Genomic DNA, 25,492 nt, shown 5'->3' with positions numbered 1-25,492 from the left:
ATCTTTACCACCTTTTTAGCTCTTGGGAGTCACCTGGATAAGAAGGACTAGAGAAATAAAGAAGCTTTGTTACCTGGGCCTGCATACTGCCCTGTCCATGTAGCGCGCATGGGGAGCCCGAAGGGACCTTCTCTCCTTGTGCAGGTGCCAAGCACAGCACTGAGAAGAGCAAAGGGGGCTACTCCCTCCATGTGACTCTGGGGAACAATCCACCCCATAGCACTGGCAAAGAACAGGGAGGAGGTGAGGCTCTGGCTCTGCCCCCCGGCCCATGGAACTGGGTAGGTGTAGTGGGGAAGCAGATGGGGACCAAAGGGATTACTCAGCTGGGCATGTCCCCCTGTGTGCTGGGGAATGGCGGGAGGGGCTGTGACCCTGGAGGACTCAATCCATCCTCCTGGGGGCAGTGCAGCTTTGCTCCAGACCCTGCTCAAGGCTCTGAGTAAACAACCCCAGGGAACAACCTACAATGGGATCAGTAATTCACAGAACTGTTTTATGTTTTGTTTTTGTTTTTATGTGTTCCTTTATTCAGAGGGGCACTTTGTCGACTGGCACCGAGAGCAGCTGATCCAGCGAGTCTCCAATGTGGAAGCTGTGTGCAGGAAAATGCTGAGCACTGAGCAATGCCGGAGCATTGTAACTGACCCACTGAAGATGTGGAAGCTGTACAAGATAGTGCCGAGCTGGAACACATGGCAAAAGAACCGGCTCTACCAGGCACTGAAGAAGACAAACCGAGCTCTTGTTGAGGAATTGGAAGGTAAGTAACTGCTGCAAACTAAATTGAAGTTTCCCAAGCCCATCCCATTGGGAGTGCTACCTCATAGAATCGGAGAAGATTAGGGTTGGAAGAGACCTGAGGAGGTCATCTAGTCCAACCCCCTGCTCAAAGCAGGACCAACACCAACTAAATCATCCCAGCCAGGACTTTTGTCAAGCCTGACCTTAAAAACCTCTAAGGATGGAGAGTCCAACAACTCCCTAGGGAACCCATTCCAGTGCTTCACCACCCTCCTAGTGAAATAATGTTTCCTAATATCTAACCTAGACCTCCCGCACTGCAACTTGAGACCATTGTTCTTTGTTCTGTCATCTGCTATCACTGAGAACAGTCTAGCTCCATCCTCTTCGGAGCCCCCCTTCAGGTAGTTGAAGGCTGCTATCAAATCCCCCCTCACTCTTCTCTTCTGCAGACTAAATAAGTCCTGTTTCCTCAGCCTCTCCTCATAAGTCATTTGCCCCAGCCCCCTAATCATTTTTGTTGCCATCCACTGGACTCTCTCCAATTTGTCCACATCCTTTCTGTAGTGGGGGGGGGACCAAAATTGGACACCATACTCCTGTTGTGGCCTCACTAGAGCCAAATAGAGGGGAATAATCACTTCCCTTGATCTGCTGGCAATGCTCCTACTAATACAGTCCAATATGCCATTGGCCTTCTTGGCAACAAGGGCAGACTGTTAACTCATATCCAGCTTCTTGTCCACTGTAATCCCCAGGTCCTCTTCTTCAGAACTGCTGCTTAGCCACTCGGTCCCCAGCCTGTAGCGGTGCATGGGATTCTTCTGTCCTAAGTGCAGGACTCTGCATTTATCCTTGTTGAATCTCATCAGATTTCTTTTGGTCCAATCCTCCAATTTGTCTAGGTCACTCTGGACCCTATCCCTATCCTCCAGCGTATCTACCTCTCCCCCTAGCTTAGTGTCATCTGCGAACTTGCTGAGGGTGCAATCCATCCCATCATCCAGATCATTAATAAAGACGTTGAACAAAACTGGCCCCAGGACCAATACCTGGAGCACTCGTCTTGATACCAGCCGCCAACTAGACATCGAGCCGTTTATCATTACCCGTTGAGCCCGACAATCCAGCAGCTTTCTATCCACCTTATAGTTCATTCATCCAATCCATACATCTTTAATTTGCTGGCAAGAAGACTGTGTATCAAAAGCTTTGCTAAAGTCAAGACATATCATGTCCACCACTTTCCCCATATCCACAGAGCCAGTTATCTCATCATAGAAGGCAATCAGGTTGTTCAGGCAGGATTTGTCCTTGGTAAACCCATGTTGACTGTTCCCGATCACCTTCCTCTCCTCCAAGTGCTTCAAAACGGATTCCTTAAGGACCTGCTCCATGATTTTGTTCGCATCTCTCTGGGAGTTTATCCCTTGCCCATCACTGTGGTATCTGGACTGAACAAGGTTTACAGATTCCCCCTTTGGTACCAGGGAAGGAGCTGTGAATGAGTTATTAATGGCCCAGTAGAATTAACCCTTGGTTAACGGCACTAGTGACCATGGATTTGCAGAATGACACAGCTTCTAAAACCTCCAGCCATTGCTGGACCCACCCTCATCCTAGCAGCCTCTCTCTCTCTAAACCTTCTTTCCTAAAACTACCCCACCTTGCCCTACCCCTTCCAATATTCCTCCTGGATCATCCCATTAGACAGGTGCTGGGATCTGCTGTTGTGTTAGCTGGACAGGGGCTGTGGGCCCAGGAAATGAAATGAATGGCTCTGTTCACCAGGAAACAGTCATAGCCTGGGGTCTATGAGCTGAGAGCTTAATTGCCATGGTGAATGCATTGTCAGAGTCACAGGAGGGAAAAGAGCTGGACAGCAAAAGTGGGGAAGGGCTTAGCTGTGTGTTTCTGGAGTTCACAGGAATGAAGGTGGGCAGATCAGCCACAGACAAGTGCTGCTCTGGGCCCTAGGTTGCTATCTGCCCGTCATGGCATCTGACTGGTCTCTGGTCAACCAGTTGTTGCTGTGTAACTGTTCTTCAGCTGCTGCACCTCACCCCACAGGTAGCCGTATTTCAGTACAGGATGAGCAATCTCCATCTCTACAGTCTATAAAGCATTTTGAGATTCCTCTTTATAAAAGGGATGAAAGAAATTAAGGTTCTTCTCTGAGGGGCTCTGTGTTCTCACTTGTGGGGTTTGGCTCCTCAGCACCCATGTGGTGTGGTGTGGTGTGGCGTGGCTCCCTTGCATCCCCTCCAAACCCTGCTTCCAGTCATTTACAATGTCCTTCCCCCTAGTTCCTAGCACATGAGGGGTTCTCCGAGTAGAACAAACAGACAAATGAAAGGTCCTCCCTTATGAGAGAGGGGAATCCGAGTGAAGACAAAGAAAGGCAAAGATAGACTGCCTGAGGGACAGGCTTTCTGGATTCAGCCTTTTGGACGTGGTCTAGCCGCAGGTCTACTGTCTTTAGTGGGGTCCATCTCCAGCCCCTCCTCTTGGGCTATCATGCTTCACAATCAGTCTGTGCAGCTTCGAGAGCGGTGAGGTCTCCCTCTCGGCTGACCTGTCTCTGTTAGCAGTCTCTGTGGGGGAGCAGCTCTCCTCCTGTTCATCACCTCTTCCTGTGGCAGGTTTTCCCTTTTTAAGCTCCCCCAGTCAGGCAGAACAAGCCTTACAGTGCACCTTATTAGTGTCCAACAGGCCCAGATGGCTCTTTTGTCTCTTCTCCACTGGAGCGAGGGCACATCACTTCACAGTTGTGCAGTAGAACTGCCTTCAAAAACCCTGTCCATTGCGGGTGGGGGGACGGGAGGGCTCCTTTGTGGTGATTATGTCGTGTCCTGCTTATAGTGCAGAGAGCCAGTTGGGTGAGACTCAAACCAACTGAGACTGAGGTGATGTGGTCTGATTGGGAGAAGCAACAGGAAGAGATGGTGGGGGTGATTCCTGCCCCTTTGACTGAAGGTGTGCACCCACCTTTCGTTGGTTGGGTTCACCATCTCGGGGTCTAGTTTGAATCCCGGCTGTTACTAGGAGGCCAGGGAGCAGCAGCAGCCAGGTTGGCTTTTTCCATCTAGACGGCCGGGAGGCTTCAGCTCCTCCTTCTGGACACAGAACTTGCCACTGTCATCCCTGCCTCTGTCCCCTCTGCATTAGAGCTATTCAGGGCCTGCATCTGGTGCAGAATCTGACAGCCCGCTTGCTAAGTAGGGGCCATTTTGTGAGCAAACCTACACCCTACAACCTGCACTGGCTGCCTGTGGGTCTCTACATTGAACTTGGTTTTGACCTATAAAGCCCTAAATGCCTTTGGACTACCCTCTGTGCACCTCTCTCCTTGTGGCACACTGCTGCTATTATGGTCAGCAGAACTGCCAGTGCTGGAGAGAGGGTGGCTTTGCTACAAGAGAGAGGGTGGCTGGCAGGGCATTCCCTCTCAAGGCCCCATCCCTTTGGGACTCATTGCAGAGGTCTGGAGTAGCCCAAGTGTAATGGCATGGAGGTCAGGTGTGGATGTACAGGCTCCTGCAGGATGGGCTAGGGAGTTTTTATTGTAGTGTGTATAAATCAAACTAAATAAATGATAAAATCAGTAACTGACTCTTTTTTTTTTTTGGTGCTGTCCTTCTACCCAGGGAAATGTTTTGTTGACCGGCACCGAGAACAGCTGATCCAGCGTGTCTCCCAAGTCAACAAAGTCCTGAATTTTCTCCATGGGAAGGTGCTGAACAGGAAGCAATACCAGAACATCAGAACTAAAACAATGAACCCAGAGATAATGTGGAGGCTGTATGATAATGTGGAGTCCCTGGGCTCCTTCTGCCCGACATGGACAGCAGCTAACAGAGCTGCTTTCATTGGAAAGTCACAGAGTAAATACATGACACCAAGAAAACATGCTCCCTCTGTGCTTTGAAGGGGCGGTACCCAGTGCTCATCCCAAAGAGGCCACTAGCTCATCCCTCACCCATCACTGTGGTATTGGGGCTGGGACATGTGTGTTCAAGCAGCCCCCTCAATACTGTACAATGTGCAGGTGTGTGGAGCGTGGGGAGATTATTTCAATATTTGGTGCTGTTGGGTCCATTCCAGGCAAAACTAGCTGCAGCTGCACAATCCAGAGCTGGGCATCCCTCACCCCGACAGGCCGGGGTTTTGTTATCCCATCAGCTGCAAGCCCCTCCCTGTCATCGCTGGGGGAGTGATGCAGACACAAGTGATGGGGCCCTGGGGCTCTGATTTGCTTTATCTCACAGAGGAGCTGTTTGTACCAGTCACATCAGCTCTCAAAACTCTCTCAGCTCTGGGGTGAAGGGCTCTTACATGTGGGTTTTTCTCTGGGCCCAGATCTAACTCCAAAGGGGTGTGGGGTGGGGCGGTGTGGAGAAACTACACTAGAGAGCAGCAGTGATTGGTGAGCACAGTAAGTGATGGGGCTGCAGGTACTTCCTGCTCCTCCCACCCCGACCTCCTGCCCTCATTGCTGGGTGATCACAGTTTGATAGTGAAAAACTGGGACAGGGGTTGGGGATGGGGAGGAAATGGGGAGAGGGCTTCCCTCTGCCACCCTGGGACCCTCTACAGCAGAGTGTGCAGTGGGAGTGTCGATAGTTGTCCCTCTCTGCCCCCTCTCCCTGACTCTCACAGCTCTCCTTTTATAAAGTCTGGCAGGTGAGGGGAGAGAAAGGACTTGGGGTCCCATGAGGGAGGGATCTCCCGCACAGGGTGGTGGGAGGGGCAGCTCTTGGGGATGAGTGAAGCTGGCAGGGTCCATGGCCATTGGGGTTGTCATGTCCCCTTTTATTACCCGTGCTCCAAGAGCTCTTCAGCTCCATGAGACTGATGCTGTCTGTCACTCTTTCTCTGCCTCTAGCGCTCCATCCCTTCCTCCCTGCTAATCAGGGCTACTGGAAGCCAGAGCAAGGTCCATCTGCTAACACTTGGGTCAGAGTTGTGGTTAAGTTGTTGCATGGCTCCATTAACCCTTTGTTAACCACACACAGACAAAGCAGGTTTGTCTGCAAAATAACTGTGTTCCTAAAACCTCCCATTGTCCTATAGTGGGTGGCCTGGTCCCCTCGCTGCTGCCTGATCATCCCTGAAAGCTTCCCATTGTGACCAACCCTACTAGAACCCTTGCTGACTCATTCCAGTACGTTGGTGATAGCATCTGTGTGATCAGAAACTAATGTTGTCTCCGGAAATGCCATTACCCCAGACACCCTTAACTCTGCCCTCTCACCATGTCCCTGAATCTCTCCCATGCTCCTTGCAAGGCAAGAATGTGTCAATGTAAAGTGTCAGTATCCCATTAGATAACTTCTCAGTCTCTCTATCCCAGTGGTGTCAAATACCCAGCCTGCTTTGTATATTTGAAACCCCTGATGATTACCATGAATGCCATTCCATGGCCATTGATGATTCCCGTTCTGTTCATTCCCTGTGGGGCCCCTGGCATTGGCCACTGTCGGAAGACAGAATACTGGGCTAGATGGACCTTTGGTCTGACCCAGTATGGCCGTCCTTATGTTCTTAAGTTCACAGAAGATAGGTCCATCAATTGCTATTAGTCAAAATGGTCAGGGACAGAACCCTATGCTTGGAGTGACCCTAAACCTCTGACTACCAGAGGCCAATAGTGGAAGATGGGTAATAAGTCCATAATTGCCCTGTTCTGTACACTCCCACTGAAGGTCTGGCACAGGTCACTGTGAGAGACAGGACACTGGGCAGGATGGACCATGGTCTGACCCAGTCTGGCAGCTCTTATGTCCTTTATGTTCAGTGGCTGGCCCAGTGGGGCCCCCACTCCTGATTCCCTAGGGTTCACCTGGACCAGCTGACACACATTCTTCTGCAAGTGGCCTCTGCACATTCCCACTCACAGGTTGTGCTGATGCGGCAGCTCTCACAGTGGAACCAACTCCTAGCTAGCAGTGGCCACTGGGGTGCTTTCGCACCCCGTTCCATCTCCCCTCACTGTTCCTGCATCTTCTCACGATAAGACTATAACAGAGGTGTGTGGTGCCCCAGCTGCCTCTGTTTCTTCCTACTGGTACCAGACAGGCCAAGAACATCACTGGGTCAATCCAACCCACCTTGGTCAGAATGGTCTGTTCCCATCACCTTCCGGCTAGCTAGTTATCTACTCGGTTTAGGTAGATTTAAGCCCTCCAGTTCTGAGCACAAAGGATCCGTGAGTACGGAGAGGCCGGCTTCAGCCCTGACCCCCTTGAGAGCTAAATTACCTAGTAAAGTCCTGACTAAAATACTGGTCTCCTCTACTGGAGCCCAACTTCAAATCCTGGTGTTAGGCGTGTTAGTGCCAATGTAGGATTCAGGCCTGTATTTTTGCCTGAGATAGAATTTTGGGGCTTGCTTGCCTGTTTGATTTTTTACATTCTTACTAATATGTGTGAACAAAGGGATCCTTGCTAATATGTGACAGGTTTCAGAGTGGTAGCCATGTTAGTCTGTATCGGCAAAAAGAACGAGGAATACTAGTGGCACCTTAGAGACTAACAAATTTATTTCAGCATAAGCTTTCTTGGACTACAGCCCACTTCATCAGATGCATGCAGTAGAAAAAACAGTAGGAAGATATGTATGTGTATCTATACACACACACACACACACACACACACACACACAGAACATGAAAAAATGGGGGGTGCCGTATCAACTCTTCAACAAGACCAATCAATTTAAGGTGGGCTATTATCAGCAGAAGCAAAAAACCTTTTGTAGTGATAATCAGGATGGCCCATTTCAAACAGTTGTCAGCAGTTTGAACAGTTGTCAAACAGTTGTCAACTGTTTGAAATGGGCCATTCTGAATACAACTACAAAAGGTTTTTTTTTCTCCTGCTGATAATAGCCCACCTTAATCGATTGGTCTCGTTGAAGAGTTGGTATGGGAACCCCCATTTTTTCATGTTCTCTCTGTGTGTGTGTGTGTGTGTGTGTGTGTGTAGATAGATAGGGGAGAGGGTGAAGGGAAAGCCCTCTAACACCTGGTTCTAAAGGATCTGTGACCATCAGATGCAACCGACCAGCAGAGCAGGACTTTGCAGGTGTTGTCCTCTTCTAATAGAGCCAGGCCCCAGGAATGTACCTCTTTGGTTCCAGCACCACTGGCTCTGGACACAGGAATATCAGCAGGCATGTGGCCCTATCAGCTGCGAGATGGCACTTCATAGATTCAACTGGATCAGTTCTGAGACCTCAGTCTCAGTCTTCAGAACCCAGAGCAAAGTCAAGGGGCCATATTGAGGACAAAACGCATAATAAGGACCTTAATCCTAAAGAAATGAGCCTTCTGGTTCCCTTGGCAATACCAGATAAGACACCTGAGGCTGCCTTGGATTCATTGGTTCCTACCAGATCCACGATTACTATAGTGGTTCAGGCTGACCACTCAGATCCCCAATGAGATCAGAAAGCCCTTCAGGCAGCAAAGGACACAATGCCCTTATGGCAGAAAGGCAAAGGAAAGAAACAAAAGGCAGCTGGGCCAATTTCTTCTTTTCCTTTCCCTCTGCTCCCATCCTCCAGAAAAGAAGAGGCTGCAAACTGTCACTAAGTCAAAAAGAAAAGGAGTACTGTGGCACCTTAGAGACTAATAAATTTATTTGAGCATAAGCTTTTGTGAGCTACAGCTCACGAAAGCTTATGCTCAAATAAATTTGTTAGTCTCTAAGGTGCCACAAGTACTCCTTTTCTTTTTGCGAATACAGACTAACACGGCTGCTACTCTGAAACCTGTCAATAAGTCCACTCCCTTACAGGTGAAGGCTTCCCGAGAAACACAGGAAGCTTCCCAGAGGACCCTTACTGGCTGCCCCAAGAGATATGCCTTGCCATTCTCAGCCCTTAAGGTACCAAAGCCAGTAGTGTCTTCCATACAGAGCACTTCAGATCTGTACTCTGATCCACAATCTAGATCAGGCCAGGATCAGGCCAGGATCCATCTGACACTCTGCCTTCTCCTTCCTCTCCTGAGGAATAGATCTCTAGAGAGCACTATAGAGACTCTTGGTTCCAAATGTATAGACCGAGGGAATTACTCTTCCTCAGTGGGGCATTTGAGAGAGGCTACTGGAGGTAATTCCATGGGCCAGATGGCCATATTGGCCTTCACCTAGATATCATCATAACTACAGAAAGACTGGAGTTGGACAGCCACATAGAGGACCTTCTCTCCAAAGGGGTCAAGGGAAGTCTCAAGCACTGGATCTGCCTTGATGTCTCCATTCCTTCTTCCAGGACAGGCTCTCTTGCTGGTCCCAGATTTCCTGTCTGAGGAAGAACCTGAGGGGCTATAGAGCTCTAAGAGCCAGATATGGAGCCAGATGTTCAAATTCACTGTGCAATAATGTGTGTATGTTTTTTTTGGCTTCTTCTCCTTCAGAAGATGCACTGCAATTCTATGAATTGGTAGGAAGGAGCGGGTAATGGAATGGCTTCAGCCCTAGCGTTCCAACACATCTAGCATTTGATACTTTGGAATCACCCTCAGAAAGGATTATTCTAGTCCTACAGGGTTTGCAACCAGAAAACAAGAACAACAATATCAGGTTGAATCCCCCCTGGGCAAGCAATTCTAAGAAAGCTAACAAACTATCAACTTCCCCTTGAGGGATTTTCATACTTACCCTGCTCCAAACTCATTGGTAGTGGCTGCTGCTGTTGAGAGAACAAACAGAGGTAAATTCCATTCTACCCCTTCTGATAGAAAGGGCAAAAAATTAGATACCCTGAGCAGGAAAGTTTTCTCCTCTGCTACATTGAGCATTAGAGTGTACAACTACCAGGCAGTAATGTCTAGATATCAATGCCACCTATGGGAGATGATTAGTCTATTTGCAAAGTCTCTGCCAGAAAAGCAGACGAAACTGGCCAGAACATCCATTTTGGAAGGTCAGCCAGTGGCAAAACATGACTTAAAGGCTTGTTTGACTTCTGAGATACAGCTTCCAGTGTGGCAGTTTCAGCAATTACACTAAGATATAAATCTTTACTTCACTCTTCTGGTCTTCCTCCCGAAAACAGAACCAGGGTGTAAGACCTTCAATTTGAGAGGCATGGATTATTCAGTGCTGGAACTGATGAACTTCTAGAAAAGATAAAGTACACTGTGTCTACAGCTAAATTGCCTGAGATCTCTAAGTCATTGAGGAGGAGGTTTGATGTGCCAATGTTCAGGTATCACAGGCAGCAATAACAGTTGTCTTTGTCTTATTTAGTGAAAAAGAAACAATATCAGCAGAAACCCCTTGCTCATCTTCAGCAGAGAAGGGAGGACTTATAAGCCCCATCCTGAAGGGAAATTAGTTTCATCATCTACTTATGCACTAAGTCTTTGGCCTCAGATTTGACGAGATCCTTGAAAACCTCTGAGCAATTTCTATCCAATCACTCACTTGCCTGCCTCCTCCAACCCCAAACACACACCTTCAGAAACCATCTTTCTCACTTCTTCAACACCTGGAGTGCCATCACTATGGACAGATGGATTCTGGAGATTGTCCAAAGGCCGCTCCATTCAGTTCAGTACCCCTCCCGCCGCCAACCCTCCCCTTACAGTATGGGTGAGACAATAATGATTTTCAGACCTCCTAAAGATATCACAAGGGCTTAGTGTGTCTGTCCTAGCAACCACATATTTATTGACCCATAAGAATGATTGGATTTGACACCCAGACCCACCATATCTTCTCTTGGCAGCATGGACCATAGGAGTCTGATCTGTTCAAAAAAAGTTCAAGACACTTTCTTAAACTCCAAGAAACAGCCAACCTGCAGGTGTTATGACCTTAAGTGGAAAAGGTTCTCTGAGCTCCTAATAATATCATAAACCCAATTTCAGCTCCTGTTCAACCTGCATTGGAGTACCCACTTCATTTGAGATGGTTAAGGCTTTTCTTATCCACGAGAGTGCATCTTGCAGCTTTTCTTATCCATGTGAAAGTGTATCATGTGTTAATTGACAATGAGATTGTATTTAGTCGTGACTCTGTAAATAGATTCCTGAAAAGACTAATGAATGTCTACCCTTCAGTCAAAGAATCTGTACCAACATGGGACCTCCTTCTCGTACTTAGCTCATGAAACTGCCCTTTGAGACTTTGGGAGGTGAGTTAAGACAGTCTTCATTGTGGCCATTCTATCTACTGGAAGGGGAGAGTTACAAGCTCTTATGGATGACCCACCATTTATAGTCTTCCACAAGATAAAGGGGCTCTTCCTCCTCACCCTAAACTCCTCCTCACAGTGGTAACAGAATTCTATCTCAAATATTGCATTCACTTGCCAGTACATTTTCCTAGCCTTCACCCTCAGTCAGGGGAGGTGAAGTTACACGCATTACACGCTCCTACATGGCTCTGTCCCTCTTCCAAGAGACCACCAGAGCAAAGGCGGCTTCCATGGCCTACCTTAGACATGTCTCAACTTTAGAGATCTGTAGAACAGCCACCTGGAGCTCTGTTCACACCTTCATGGAGCACCACTGCCCTGATCTGGTATCCAGATTGGAGTCAAATTGGTAAGGCCATATTACTATCACTGTTTAACTAGGACTCCGCATCCCACCATCCAGAGACAGGAGTGCTGCTTATCAAACTGTCCCATGAGAGGGAACGTGCTGAGGCCACTCAAAGAAGAAATTAAAGTTATTCACCTGGAGCTGGAGTTCTCAGAGATGGACTCTGCACATTCCTACTCCCTGTCCACCTTCCCCACTTCCTTAGGGTCCTAGTTACAACTTTGGACTTGAGGAGGTGGTGGAAGAAACCAAGGTGACTGGAGCGTCAGGCCCCCTTTCCTAGCCAAACCCTCAGCACGTACAGGCAGGGCAAGAATAGGGCAGGAGGGCGCTCGAAAGGGCACTGCTGTCCACCCTCAGAGCTGTACCGTTGGCATATTCCATGAGTGGGAATGTGCAGAATCAACTTCAAAGAACTCCAGTTCATGCACGTGCATGGAAATCTTTCTATCGTCTTTTAGGATTACAGGATGAGAGCTCTTCCTGGGCAGGGCACTCTGCCTTGCCATAGGCCAGTACAGGATGCTGCAGTGATGGAAAAATAATAGTACAATGAAATTTTCATCTACTGCCGTCCAGTTTCAAACCCCTGTTTTCAAGGAAAGATCTGAGCAAAGTGGGAGGTAATGTTGCCTAGTGGGTAGCACACTGGACTGGAACTCTTGGTTAATCTGTTTGGAGTCACTTCAAGTTTAGATCTGTGTAACTGATCTGTGTTACCAATATTATACATTGGTCTGACCCAATATGGCCATTCTTATGTTCTTAGCTTATCAGCTTCCAGTCTGAGTAGGTAATGAAGTACTCCACTCCTCCATCAGGTCTTTCCTGGGGGAACTGATTAATGCTTAAGTGATTAATGGAGTGCTGGACCAGCGACTAGCTTTCAGTCTTCCAGTTAGCCTGACTCTCCTTAACTTCTAACAGGGATGGAGTCTGAGAAGGTCCAAGTGTTCTCATTATCACCCAGCTTTTGTTGTTGTATATAGAGTAATCCTGATATCGAAGCACAGGGCTGAGCTGGAGCCAGAGTTAAGGAGATAAATGTGAGGGCACCTGGGGTCAGTTGGAAAAGAGATGGTTCCAGCCAGTGCTGTTTAACCGTTTTCTCCCCATGCTATGCAGAGTTCACCTCCCAAGGGCAGGCTCGTTCCGTTGCTCTGAAACTGAACTGGGGTTTGAGGTGATAGCAGCCGTGACCATCCAATATGGATACGACTCCTGGGATCGGCGTCTGAGCACATCTGAGAAGCAGCAATGGATGGTGTCCAGCCCTTTGTTCAACATCAGGGTAGAACCAGCTAGGGCCATGGCAGCCGTTCACCTCCCACACTTCCTGTGCCTCGCAGGTACGGTAGTAAAATACTGCTACAAATGGCATTCTATAGCTCCTTTCAGCCACACAGGAGATTTCCATGAGCCAGGTTTTTAAAGGAATTTAGATTAATAGATTCCAAGGCCAGAAGGGACCATTGTGATAATCTAGTCTGACTTCCTCCATAGCACAGGCCAGAAAAGTTCCCCAAACGTACTGCCTATCTTTTAGAAAAACATCCAATCTTGATTTAAAAATTGCCAGTAATGGATAATCCACCACAAAGCTTGGTAAGTTGTTCCAATGGTTAATTACTGTCACTGTTAGACTTTCTCTGCTAGACTGAAGAGCCCATTACTACATATTTGTTCCTTATGGAGGTTCTTATAAACTATGATCAAGTCAGTTCTTTGTTAAGCAAAATAGATTGAGCACCTTGAGTCTCACTATAAGGCATGTTTTCTAATTGTTCAGTCATACTCGTGGCCCTTCTCTGAACTCTGTCCAACTTATCAACACCCTTCTAAACGTAAGGTTCTACACTTAGGGAAGAAAAACTAAATGCACAAATACAAAATGGGGATAACTGTCTTGGCAGCAGCACTGCTGAGAAGGATCTGGGAGTTGTGGTGGGTCACAATCTCAACATAAGTCAGCAATGCGATGCTCTTGCAAAAAAAGCAAATGCAATTTTAGGTTCCATTAACAGAAGTATAGTATGCAAGTCACAGGAGGTGATAATACCGCTCTACTCGGCACAGGTTAGGCCTCAGCTGGAGTACTGTGTCCAATTTTGGTCACCAGTGTATAGAAAGAATGTAGGAGCAGAGCCATGACAAAGATTATTCCAGAGCCATGGGTTCAGTAGGAAATTGGGCAAAGGTCATTTGATCTTTTGGGACAGGAAGCCAGAAACATTGGTTTCAAAATGCTGATCTCACATTGGGGAGAGCAAATGAGCAGTGAGCTGTCTACAATGGACATTTCCTCCAGAGCAGGGAACAGAGTCCTGACTCTCAAGCCCTGATCCAGCCATTAGACAGCTAGGGGAACAAGACAGGTAAAAACTCATGTTCTTTGTTGTCCTTCGACAGCAGCAGAGGTTGACATTTCTCAGCTTCAAGTGGCCCATTTTGCTGATTGGGGGATGACCCTGGAAAGTCCAACATGGGTGAGGCCGTTCCACGCCGTGCTGGAGAACCCCAGCTTCTCTCCAATTGGACTGCTTTGGAAACAGATCTATTCTAAGCTATTTCCTCCAATACATACCCTGGTGCTGCTTTATCGGTCCAGCAGGGCTGCAGACATAACCCTCCACCTCTACTTGATACCCAGTGATCTCTCACTAGCACAGGTAAAGGAGAATCCAATAATAATATACTGTAGATAAACACTGTACAGATCCACAAGCTACACTTGTGCTGGGAAGAAGGAGTGAGTTGCAACATCCTCTAGCCTGCACTATAGTGAAATAACTGCACAAACCAGTGCAGTGATGTGTGCTTCTGAGGGCCGAGTGACTCCAAATGCACTCCCCAGAGTGTGATTCTACCTCGGAAATGTTAGAAAGGATTTCTGTTGAATCTGAGTGAGTTGTGCCCAATCCCGTCTGACTGGGATGGGGCATGCTGCCTACCTGGGCCACACAGATAAGGAAGACAGCTTAGACAGAGAGCTCTGGAGTTCTGGGCTGGGTTTATATATGGGAAGGAAGGCAGCTGGGTATGGCTAAACAGCCAGGTGGCTAGACAGTTAAGCAGCTACACAGAGGAGCGAGTGCATCCCATGCAGCCCTCCCCTCCCCCAGGGTTGGCTCCTGTGCATTGCTCTATGTGTACATAAAGGCCTTTCTCACACGCCTCTTTGAAGCCCCGTGTGAGGACCGACAAGACTGTCTGTCCCAGGCCTTTGGAATGGTTCAGGACTGTCTGGGCCTCTTTTTGCTTCTTGGAGAAAGAAGGCCTGAGATGCTCATTATGTGAAATAAGTCCTGCTGCTGTCCCCACTCCACATCCCTGCTGTTTATGGCACAGCCATCGGGGATATCCTCCATCCTTAGAGGTTTTTAAGGCCCGTCTTGACAAAGCCCTGGCTAGAATGATTTAGTCGGGGTTGGTCCTGCTTTGGGCAGGGGATTGGACTAGATGACCTCCTGAGGTCTCTTCCAACCCTAATCTATGATTCTATATACAGTCTGGTCTCACCTGGCTTTGTTGGAGGTCCTCTGGAAGTTACAAAGCTGGTTACTGTCAGTTCTTAGTCCCTTAATTTAATATAGATCCAGCCATGAAATGAAGATGGGCTAATTGAACAGATGGGAGCAGATTTGACTTTCCTTATTGGGAGCAAAATCACACTAAAGATGCAGGTTCCTCAAGGTTACTCGTTGCTTGCAGCTCTTGTAATACCACTGCCCGTGGGATCACAAAGACTGTTCTCCCCGATGGCTGCAATGTAGCAATTTAAAAAGGAATCTGGACCCTTTCTCCTCTGGGCCCATCCATCTCTCTTTGGATTTCCAAGAAATAACGGTGCTTGTACTTCACAGGCAATTGAGGACAATGAAATGAAGTACCAGTCAATAAGGGTGCGCAAGCCTTCTAAAAGCAAGCCCCTATACTTCGGCTCTTGTTCTTTTGTATCCAGTCCCTCAAAAATAGAAGTGACACCTAAGGTATGTAAAATTTAAACTCTCTGCTTCCATGGAGGATTAACAACATTAAGGTCTGTTGTGATAACTGGGTCTGCAAATTTACCATTATTGCAAGTTCAACTGTAAAAAGTGAGTGTAAGTTCATGAAGCATCAAAATAACCCATAACAATCAGTACTGATGGGAAAAGGTACAGAAGGGAGACAGACTGAATTAGTCCAAACAAAAAGGCCCTCTGTATCTAATGCAAGGACTGTGTTAAGATCATGCCTGGTAAACAAGAAAATGTGGGACTAGAAATCAATGAACCAAACTTGGTGTATCAGATAGGCCTAATTGGAGGACAAAATTATGAGAGGATGGGCTGTTCCCCTCACTCCTTTTTGAGGTCCTTAAAGAAAGAGATTTGGGGAGAGAAATTTGGCTACAGGAGTGAGCTCCACCTTTTGGCTGCCACTCGTCCCGCCTCCTGGGACCCAGACCTTCTGCATCTCCATCCTGAAAGATGTCCAGACCAGACCAGACCAGGAAGAGGAAGCCAGATGACATCGCCACCTCCACCAGCTTCAGCTGAATCTCGAGTACTACCTGGGATGTGAGACTTTGTCTCTCTTCTCCCCTCCCCCATGTTTTCTTTCCCTTCCCTACTTTATTTCTTTTCTGTCCCTAGCTCTCTCCTTTTTCCATCTGTCTAATGAAAGTCTGGCTCAGCCAGTCAAGTCTGGAGATTTTGAAACATTGCTGTAAGCCTGTGACCAGAATGATGCAGTTTATAGCTTATGCCCTAGACAGCCGGACTCTTGTATGAGTTTGCCAGGTCTTGGACAGGCTGATCAGACAATTTGCTGGGCCTGTCTTTCTCCAGCAGTGAAGTAGCCAGTGAGAGTCAGCATCAGAGACACAAACATTTTCTTTCTTTGCTGTTCTTTTCTCTCCCCTTTTCTGTGTGCTTGTCTTGTTATGTCTTACAGGAAACAGGATCAGACTTTAACAACAACAGTAACTATGACAATTCCAGCCCCTCTCAGCTAACTTCACTTTTCCCCAAAGAGCACAGTTATTACTGTCTTTGATACCATCTGAGACATCAAGGTGGTTTTTCCTTCTAAAAACTCTCTGTAGCGAACAGGAAAGGGAACAAGGGATGTTGCGACAATCAAATCCTTATTTACTACTTTACATTTCAGAGACTTCAACTATTTTTCCTTCTATTCTGTATCTTTAATCAGAGGTTATGGCACAGGATGTAGAGGGTGGCTCAGTAGGGGGTGCTCTCTCCTCACAGTCAGTGTTGACCCTACTGCCCTGATACAGTGCAAGGGGGCTCGGTGCTCAGGGAGCCCTGGATGACAAAAGGGATGAAAGTTATATTGACGGCTACTGTGATCCTGGTACTGGGAGGCCAAATGCAGGAGGCTTCTACTGCTCTGAGAACTGAGGGAGGATTATTAAGGATTCATCTGGATTTGGGGAGGATTATTGAGGATCCACATGCATCGCCCACTCCTGTTCTGCCAGCTCAGGTGGGCTCACCCCAAGGGGACGACTTCTCTTTGCTGCAGGAGTTGGAGTTCTCCAATATGGCAGTTCATCCCCTGGATCCAGACATGGAAATCTACACCAAAGACTTGGGGGGCAAATTGGAGCTCAGCCTGGTGGAGAAGAAAACGCAGCAACAGATCTGGGAGACAACTGTGAGAGCAGGTAGGTTCATCCAGAGATCCTGGTAGAGGGGAGAGGATTGTGCAGGAAGCCCTCTCCCAGCGTCTGCTTGTAGTTGCTAGGGCCAGCCGTGTGCACACAATAAGGCAGGACACATGTGCACAGCCACCTCCTACAGCCCATGGGAATGTGAACTGGGGCTAGGCTGGGTGAGGGAGAGCAGAGAAGCAGGTCTGGAAATGCCCATTGAGATCACATCACTCTAGTCCCCAAACAGAGGCACCCAACACTGTGCTGCAGTCATTCTGCCTACCATGGCCATGGTGAATCTCACAACAACCGAGGGGGAGAGAATGCTCCAATTCTTGCTCCCAAACTCAGCCCTTGCCGCTCCAGCTAGAGCAGCTCCATCAGGGATCGTGTCTGTGACACGTGGCTGGGAAGTTGTGATTCCACCCAGAAGAGGGCAGGGAGCACAGACACACCAGCCAACTCATTGCTCCCTGGCTGGTCTCGGACCCGGGGTAATGTCCATCCATCCAGCCTCACTCCCAACCCAACATCAGACCCAGAATGAATCCAGCCTATAGGTGGAGCCTACACCCAACTAGGACAGTGCATTGGTTGTTGTGCCCTCATCTTTCATTGCTCAGGATGGTATTAACTGCATTAGCTGCTGACCTTGCATTCACCAGCATGAAACCCATATCTCTTTGCACAGGAACCCTGCGCTCCTGAGAATTATCACTGAGCAGAACTGAATCTCTCAGCATTGTTTTGTGCCTATTGCATCCATAAGTGCATCATCTTTTCCTCTTGACTCATCTCTCCCTGCTCAGTCCATAGGAATCAAGGGGCTCAAGTTCTCTCAGCCACTATGGCCACCCCAGGTCCTCCATAGTCCTAGCACATGCAAACATTGTTCAACCCTCTCTGCTATATTAAGGTACTCATCAGAAGGACATGACTGCTGTCTAAATCTGTCAATCCCCTGCTCTAACTACCAGCCCACACTCCTTCACATGGCTAGAAGAAGAACCCAGGAGTCTGGTGCTTTCATTCCAAGACCATCTTTCCCTCCCTATTCACAAACTCAGCATGGTGTGTGCTGTAAAATGGCCTGATGCTGGTCGGTGCTGAGCTTCTGAACTCCCATTCGGAGTGGTGAGTGCTTAGCCCTCCTCAGGATCAGGCCATAAGAGTGAATTAATAAGCCCCCCTCTTAGCCTCACGGTGAAGAGATCCATGGAAATTACTGCTCAGGGCAGTAGCTACAGAGATACAGAGTTAGTACATGGTAATTAGCTGCACTGCCATGTGAGTGGCTTAGCCAGTCAGATACCAGATATCGAGTGGGATCTCTCATGAGCAGCATGAACCCAGTATCCGATTCCCTCTTTCCTTCTCTCTTCCAGGGGATGTGAAGCTTCCTGGCTCCACCCCAACACGAGCAGGTCAGTAGGAATTCATGGATCTTGTGATCCTGGTGTCTAATCCCAGTTGTTCTCTCAGAGGCCCAGGTCCTCCTGCCTGCAGCACAGGGGTTCGGCAGGAGAAGCCCCACTAGGTCCCATCAATTCCCTGTCCACTTAGGGGCCCAGGTAAGGATTGCCCCTGTGGTCTGTCCCCCAGGGCCCTGCCCAGTGGTGAAGAACCATCAGGTCTCCTCCAGATCATCTTTAAATCCCAGAGAATAAACTGTGGGGGGATCATCCTGCCGTGGACCAGTGTGAGGATAGGCTAGATGGGACCTGAGCAACCTTCTTCACCTTTGGTGCCAAGCTAGGATTGTAGGATTCTCCTCTACTGTGTATTTCTCTAGGGTTTGATCAGTTTAAATGGCAATAGAGCTTCCCTCGGGGACACCATTCCCCTATCCCCTAGATCTCTCTGTTAGGACATGACTCTGGATACTAAAGAACTAGCTGGTCTAACACCACAAGAAAGTGAAAATATTCACGAAATAGTGGTGAGTTTAATGCCCATTCTCTCTGTAGGATCCGTAAAATATCTGTTTTTCAGATGAACACTGAGGGGTTTTTACTGATTGTTTGTTATCCCAAAAGGTTCTTTGAACTTTAGCATCAGTGACGATTCATTTACAAAAGTCATGCCGGGAAATGTATCACTTCTCCTATTTGAGATGTCAGTTAACCAGTCAGTCAGGTGCTCCTTGAAAGAATAATTTAACTGGCTGCAGCTACTAAAATGTCAAGTAGTTAACATTGTTGACATTTATCCCTTTATGGTTCCAGTATTAATACACTATTGAGTTGAACTGGGGCATTTCACATCTCTCTGACCTATTTTTTAAGTTTCTCTGTAAACTTAGACAGATTCCACTGCATCTGTGTATGTGAGGGTTGCATTAAAAGATGTTATTTACAACTATAAGGGCTAGCTGGGGAGTTGTTTTTTAGTTAAAATAATAATTGATGGGGCCACATAATACATTGTACATGGGGCCTTAGGAAGAGCTTGTCAACCACTGTTGTAGAGGATTGATTACAGGGCAAGAGGAAGGTGGGAGCTGGTATGTCCCTGTCCATCCATCAGTGGCCAGCCTCCAGGAAATCAGTTGACTTCATGTCACCAGTTCTCACTGTCCCACTTAGCTCTCTGTCCTCTGAGCCTCTGATCCTAGGGAGAGGGGGTGAGGAAGAGGAGCTGGGAGAAGGTGGAGACACAGAGGCTGAGAGAGGAGGGAAGGCAGGCACTGGAAAGCATAAAAGTAGAGACATAGTAACAGACACGACTCCATTTTCAGGAAACATCCAAGACAAGATGGCTAAGACCTTGAGAGATGCCCTGCAGGAGACTTTGGATGAGCTGGACAGCAAAAATGTCAAACGATTCAAGTCCAGATTGAACAATATGGAGCTAGCAGAGGGGTACAAGAGAATCCCCAATGGGATGCTGGAGGAGACTGACACTCTGGCTGTGTGTGACCTGCTGGTGCAGTACTACAAGATGGAAGGGGCTGTTGAGGTGGCTATTCAAGCCCTAAAGGGAATCAACCAGAATGAGCTGGCAGGAAAGCTTGAGACGGACACCAGGTGAGTGAAGGTTGGGTGGAGCTTCCATTTACTCCCTCTTGACATCAATTTCCATCTCTTCGATCTGACTATTTCAGCACATCAGGCTGTGGCCTTTTCTTGGAAGGGTTTTTATCCTCTCCCACGCTCACCTCTCCAGGGTCTGAGGCCTTTGCAAGAACTAACAGACATTATAGTAAAATGATCAGTCTCTCTCCTCAATAGTTGGCATTTTCAGTAGAGCGTTCTCTTTCCAAAAGCCCCCCTGTCTTAGACAGATCTGGAGTCCTCTTCCATTGTTACAAATAATTCACACACAAAGCCAAAAGCTTTACAATGTGTGTGCACTGAGCGGTTCCTTCCCCTCCCCATCATCTGATAAGACAGGAGTCACATGGGCCCACATCTCAAAGGTATTGGATGTCAAATTCCTGTTGAAATCAATGGGAATTAGGAGCCTAAATACTTTTGTGGATCTGGGCCATAGTGAGCAGCAAGATGTGCTGAGTGCACAGAACAGCTCCATCCAGTGGAGTCCTAAATCTCTGTTACGTTCTGCAGGAGAATTCCAGCTGGCACTGATTCCATATGCAGCCGTTTTTCTGCAGTGGAGTTGGGATCGCCCATCTGAAGACGAGCGCACGCCCGACAGAACTGAACTGATCACAGCTGGTGCAGCGAGGTCTCTCTGTTTATCTGAAGAAACGTTAGCGAGATTCAGTATGAGCCTTTCCGTGCACCAAATGGCCAATTACAACAGCATGCCCCTGCGGAAGCAGAAGTCGCATATCACCACAGCACAGCTCCTTGGGCTGACCCCGGAGCAGGAATCTATTTCCCAGGCAGGAATTCCTTTGCTGATCACGGTATTAACCATTATAAACTGAAAGAACTAATTGATCCAGGGGAAGAGGGCTGGAAGGCTTGGACTTTTACTTTCTGGTAATGAAGAACATTAGGGGAGCAGCATTGTGAAAACAGCGGCGATGGTGGCTTATTTTAGGAGAGATTAGAAAGTAAACTGAGGCAGCGGCAGGCCTGAAGCCAGACAGAGTAAGTCCCTGTCTGGAGTGGCTCATGACCGTGAACCAGATGCTTTAAACTGGTGTTCTAGAATTAGATTTTACCAAGCCAGTAACAAATGTGAACTCCTGGATCACCATAAGAGTCTTACCATGGAGTCCCAGACAGTCCCCTTAGTCTCTCCAGTCTGTCTTGCCACCCAGGCAAACGTGACTTAGTGATAAATGATCATTTACACCAAAGATCAGACAATATTCTGGTTGCTTTCAGTCCCAACAGACTAGGCCTTTACTCCAGCTCAATTGGTACCCTAGATCTTACACCAAAAACAACGCCTGTAACCAGTCCTGTAATAAGCTATCTACAGTTTTATTAACTAGGAAAGAGAAGTAAGAGCTAATTACAGGTTAAAGAAAGCAAACATATACACACCAATGAGTTACCATCTAAATCCTAAGAGTGACAGAGTTGTAGTGAGTGACTATTCCAAGTGTCTTTCAGGGCAGACCCATGAGGTAGCCACTGGGGATCTCTGGCTTCAGTTTGGTTTCTCTGGCCCTTTGAGAATTCAGACATCAAAGAGATGAAAAAATCTTCATGCCACCTGTTTTTATTTCTGTTTTACAGCAGATGGGAGGGGGCCTTCTGCACATACTTCTCCATGAGTGGATGGAGCAATTAACAAAGCTTTTGTCTTGTAGGGGCCCACCTAAATTCTGATAGCCCTCCTGGATGGGCGTGGTGGGTACGGGGGTTCAGGGGGACACTTCCTGTGCCTGATTTCACAAGTTCAGAGAAAACATTTTCAAAGTTATAAAGCAAAACTTGCATAGTGTCTTGTAGCCTGGAATACAGACTTTACAAGTGAGATTAATGCGTGCAGCCTCCTCTATGCAAATAAGCCCCGGCCCCATCCCCTGGGGCTAACGAGGACCCAGGTGGCCCCGGGGTGGGAGGGGCACTGGAAATGTCCCTGGGGTGACCTGACACATGGGATCCGGGGGTTGTGTGTCTCAGATTGAATGCCCCTTCCTGGCCACCCACTAGGGCAGCTGTGAGGGGGATCCAAGCCTCTGTACTCTCGATCCCCTGGGGTGCATTAAACTTTTGGGACCTGAATGGAGTTCTGCCACTGCCCCAATCTCGGGCCCCCTAGGCCAGTGGCTCTCAACCTTTCCAGACTACTGTACCCCTTTCAAAAGTCTGATTCGTCTTGTGTACCCCCAAGTTATACCTCACTTAAAAACTTACAAAATGAGACATAAACATACGAAAGTGTCACAGCACACCATTACTGAAAAATTGCTTTTACTTTTTCATTTTTAAAATAAATTGATTGGAACATAAATATTGTACTTACATTTCAGTGTATAGTCTATAGAGCAGTGTAAACAAGACATTGTCCGTATGAAATTTTAGTTTGTACTGACTGCGCTAGTGCTTTTTATGTAGCCTGTTGTAAAACTAAGCAAATATCTGGATGAGTTGATGTACCCCTTGGAAGACCTCTGCATACCCTTTGTACGTGGTACGTGTACCCCTGGTTGAGAACCATTGCCCTACGCCCTGCCCTCAGGACACAGACGTGCTACCTGTCACCCCCCTTCTGAACATCAGAGCCGCTCTGCAGCTGCCCAGCCCTGCTTCACGCAGCGCTGATCCTTCAGCCTGCCCCCTACTCAAACACCCCCTGTCCCGGAACAGCACCCAGAGATGTGAAGCTTCTGGTCTGCCCTTCACTCCCTCGGGCACACAGCCATTGTGAATCAGTCAGTGCGCATATGTGCATAGACACGCACGTGCATTTGTGCACACTCACATATACACTCTGTATTCATTCTATTTAATCCTGCAAGGCACAAGAGAGCACAGACCACACAGAACAGTCAGCCATCCCAAGACACAATGTCTGGCGCTAGTTCACCCTTCGCTTGGGAGCCCTTGGGGAGCATCTATATTCCCTCAGAAAGGCAGGGTCTTTTACCCCACTGCCTACCGCCCTGCAGCAGCCTGCTTCATCTGACTCTGGTACAAGATGGCTCTCATCCCCTGTGCCTCCCTTTATACATTCTTGCTGGGTCACCTACCCATTTGCTGCTTTTGGTCTCTTGGTAACTATTTAAGGTTGCCAGCTTTGTAAATGCTGGAAACTGGACCCCCTGAGGCCTTGCCCCACGTTTCCCCCCAATTCCCTGCCCCTGCTCTGCCTCTTTCCCCAAGGCCCCGCCCTTGTCTGCCTTTTCCCCCCAAGGGCCACCCCCATCGCTGGCTCCTCTCCCTCCTGTCGCTCACTGTATCGGCTCAAGCCTGCCTGCAGGTAGGAGGCAACCCCAGCTGAGCAGGGGCTGGTGTGAGTTAATGGCCCGACACTTGGCCCCACTCCGGACTTTTGGTTCAGGTGCCATTTACAGTTGCCAGGTCCTGAAATCCGGACACCTGTCAACCTTAAATGGCATCCGACATAGAAGCCAAAAATCAGACTGTCCTGGTAAAACCCAGACAGGTGGCAACCCTACCCTATCCCCTTCTCTTCTCCCGCCCTACCCCCATCTCCTTCTTCTCTCTGCCCCATCCCCTTTCCTCTCCCCATTGTCCCCACCCCATCCCACTCTCCATCCCCTCTCCCTTTCTCTTCCCCTGTCCCATCCCCTCCTCCTTCATTCCACACCCCATCCCCTTTCCTCTCCACACTGTCCAGTGCCCCATCCCACTCCCATCTCCCTCTTCCCCCTGCCCTATCCCATCCCCCTTCCTATCCCACTGCCTCTTCCCCCAACCCCATCCCACCCCCTTGCCCTTCTCCCCCCATGAGCACTCACCATTGTATGGAAACAGGACCCAGCACACACAAAAGAGGATGATGATGAGCCCTAGGACCCAGGAGGCAGCATTCTGGAGCTGCCACCCTCAGCTGGTGGGGAAGGAGTCGAGGGAGCCAGCACAGCATGGGAAGGACAGAGGTCCCTTCTCCCCCAACAGGCTGAGCAGAGTAAGCCCTGCTTGGCACTTGCAGAAATACACGGTGTCGGGGGGCAATGCTTCCCCGCAAATTACACCCATGGCTGGCGTGGGTAGATAAACTTGCACCTCCCCCACACCCATGGACTGGTCACTGGACTTTTGGTGTCCGGCCAACAGTGCTGACCGGACACTGCTGGGTTCCCTTTTTGACCGGACTTTCCAGTCAAAAACCAGACATCTGGCAACTCTAACTAACTTTCCAGTACTTCCAACCCTCCTCCCTTCAGTCACAGATGTTTGACTTTGCAAAGACCATCACTGGGTGCTCATCACTCACCATTGTCTCGGGCCTGGCAGAGATGTGACACAGCCCTGCTAACTCACCGGGGATCCCCAGGCACGTAGGCTTTCCATGACGCAACAATGTCACAATACAATTTCATCAAATCAGCCACTATTCAGAAGTGTTACAGGCAGAGCCCCCAGTTCCTCACAGAGGGGAGGGGAGCTCAGCATGCCCTTGGGTTGCCAGTTAAAACAACACAGTGAAATTACCCCAGGGAGCCTGAGGAAGGGAGGGGAATCAAAGAAGGGTGTAGGGGCAGGGAAATTTAGGGATGGGGCAGTTTGGGGGGTGGGGGGTTATGGACAGCAGGGGTAGTTCAGTCCATGGGGCACAAACAGGCTTCATTAACCAGCAAGAACTCGCCCATCTCCCCAGTGACTTCCCAACCCCAGACCCCTGAGGGTGATGGACATTTTCCCTTCTCTCCTGAGATGGGCCTGAGCCCTTTCCCTGCCTCAACTGGGCTCCTTGGGGCTCCAGCAGGGCCCAGCTCTAGGCCACAGCTCAGGCTTTTCCAGGCCCTCGGCCCTGGCAGCAGCTTCTCTCCCTGCACCCCATCCCATCAGCCCAGCTGGGCCCTTCTCCCTGGGTAGGAGTTTGTCATAAATATAGAGAGACGGGTAGCATAAAATCCCTCCTTGGCAGCTGTATTGAATTGCCTTACCTGCAAGGGTTTAAGTAATTCAAATAACGTAGTTGGCACCTGATCAGAAGGACCAATGAGGAAAGAAGATATTTTCAAATCTGGGGGGAGAAGGTTTTGTTTGTGCTCACTCTTTGTTGTACCCTCTCCAAACAGAGAGAGAAGCCAAGCAGGTACATCTCCTGAAAATATACCTGGAATATTCCATCTAAAATTATAGAAATTGTAAATAGGGTAAGGAAATGCATTAGGTTATCTTTTGTTTTAGCTTGTGAATTTTCCTAAGCTACAGAGGTGGTTTTATTCCTGTTTTTGTAACTGTGAAGCTGAGCCATAGGGGAATCCTCTGTGTTTAAATATTTTTATTTATACTGTAAAGTTGCCTTCCATCCTGATTTTGCAGGTATGATTCTTTTATTTTTTTCCTTATAAATAAAGTTTTTCTTTTAAGAACCTGATTGGTTTCAGTGTCCTGAAGACAAAGGATCTGGTCTGTGCTTCATTGCTAAGGCAATTGGTTGGTATATTATTCTCAAGCTGTCCCAGGAAAGGG

The 25,492-nt window shown here is 48.3% G+C and overlaps 2 protein-coding genes across 2 annotated transcripts in view; both read left to right on the top strand.

The window, feature by feature from the left end:
- LOC119856516 overlaps nucleotides 1-4,769 on the top strand; it is a 56,934-nt gene extending 52,165 nt beyond the window's left edge. Inside the window, exons 9-10 of the mRNA XM_043517286.1 lie at nucleotides 536-763; nucleotides 4,392-4,769. The gene's annotated coding sequence lies outside the window, so the exon portion shown is untranslated. The remainder of the gene's footprint in view (nucleotides 1-535; nucleotides 764-4,391) is intronic.
- LOC122460548 (NACHT, LRR and PYD domains-containing protein 1-like) lies at nucleotides 355-22,253 on the top strand. Its single transcript, XM_043516097.1, has 10 exons — nucleotides 355-442; nucleotides 536-763; nucleotides 4,392-4,545; nucleotides 12,428-12,651; nucleotides 13,712-13,971; nucleotides 15,166-15,291; nucleotides 16,832-16,973; nucleotides 18,347-18,385; nucleotides 19,699-19,987; nucleotides 20,528-22,253. Exons 1-10 carry the CDS (start codon nucleotides 355-357, stop codon nucleotides 20,595-20,597), a joined length of 1,620 nt encoding a protein of 539 aa, XP_043372032.1. The 3' UTR covers nucleotides 20,598-22,253.
- Nucleotides 22,254-25,492: the final 3,239 nt, after the last annotated feature.

Source organism: Dermochelys coriacea, chromosome 6, assembly GCF_009764565.3.
Source record: "Dermochelys coriacea isolate rDerCor1 chromosome 6, rDerCor1.pri.v4, whole genome shotgun sequence".
Lineage (NCBI taxonomy): Eukaryota > Metazoa > Chordata > Testudines > Dermochelyidae > Dermochelys > Dermochelys coriacea.
This window is presented reverse-complemented; position numbering and strand designations above follow the sequence as displayed.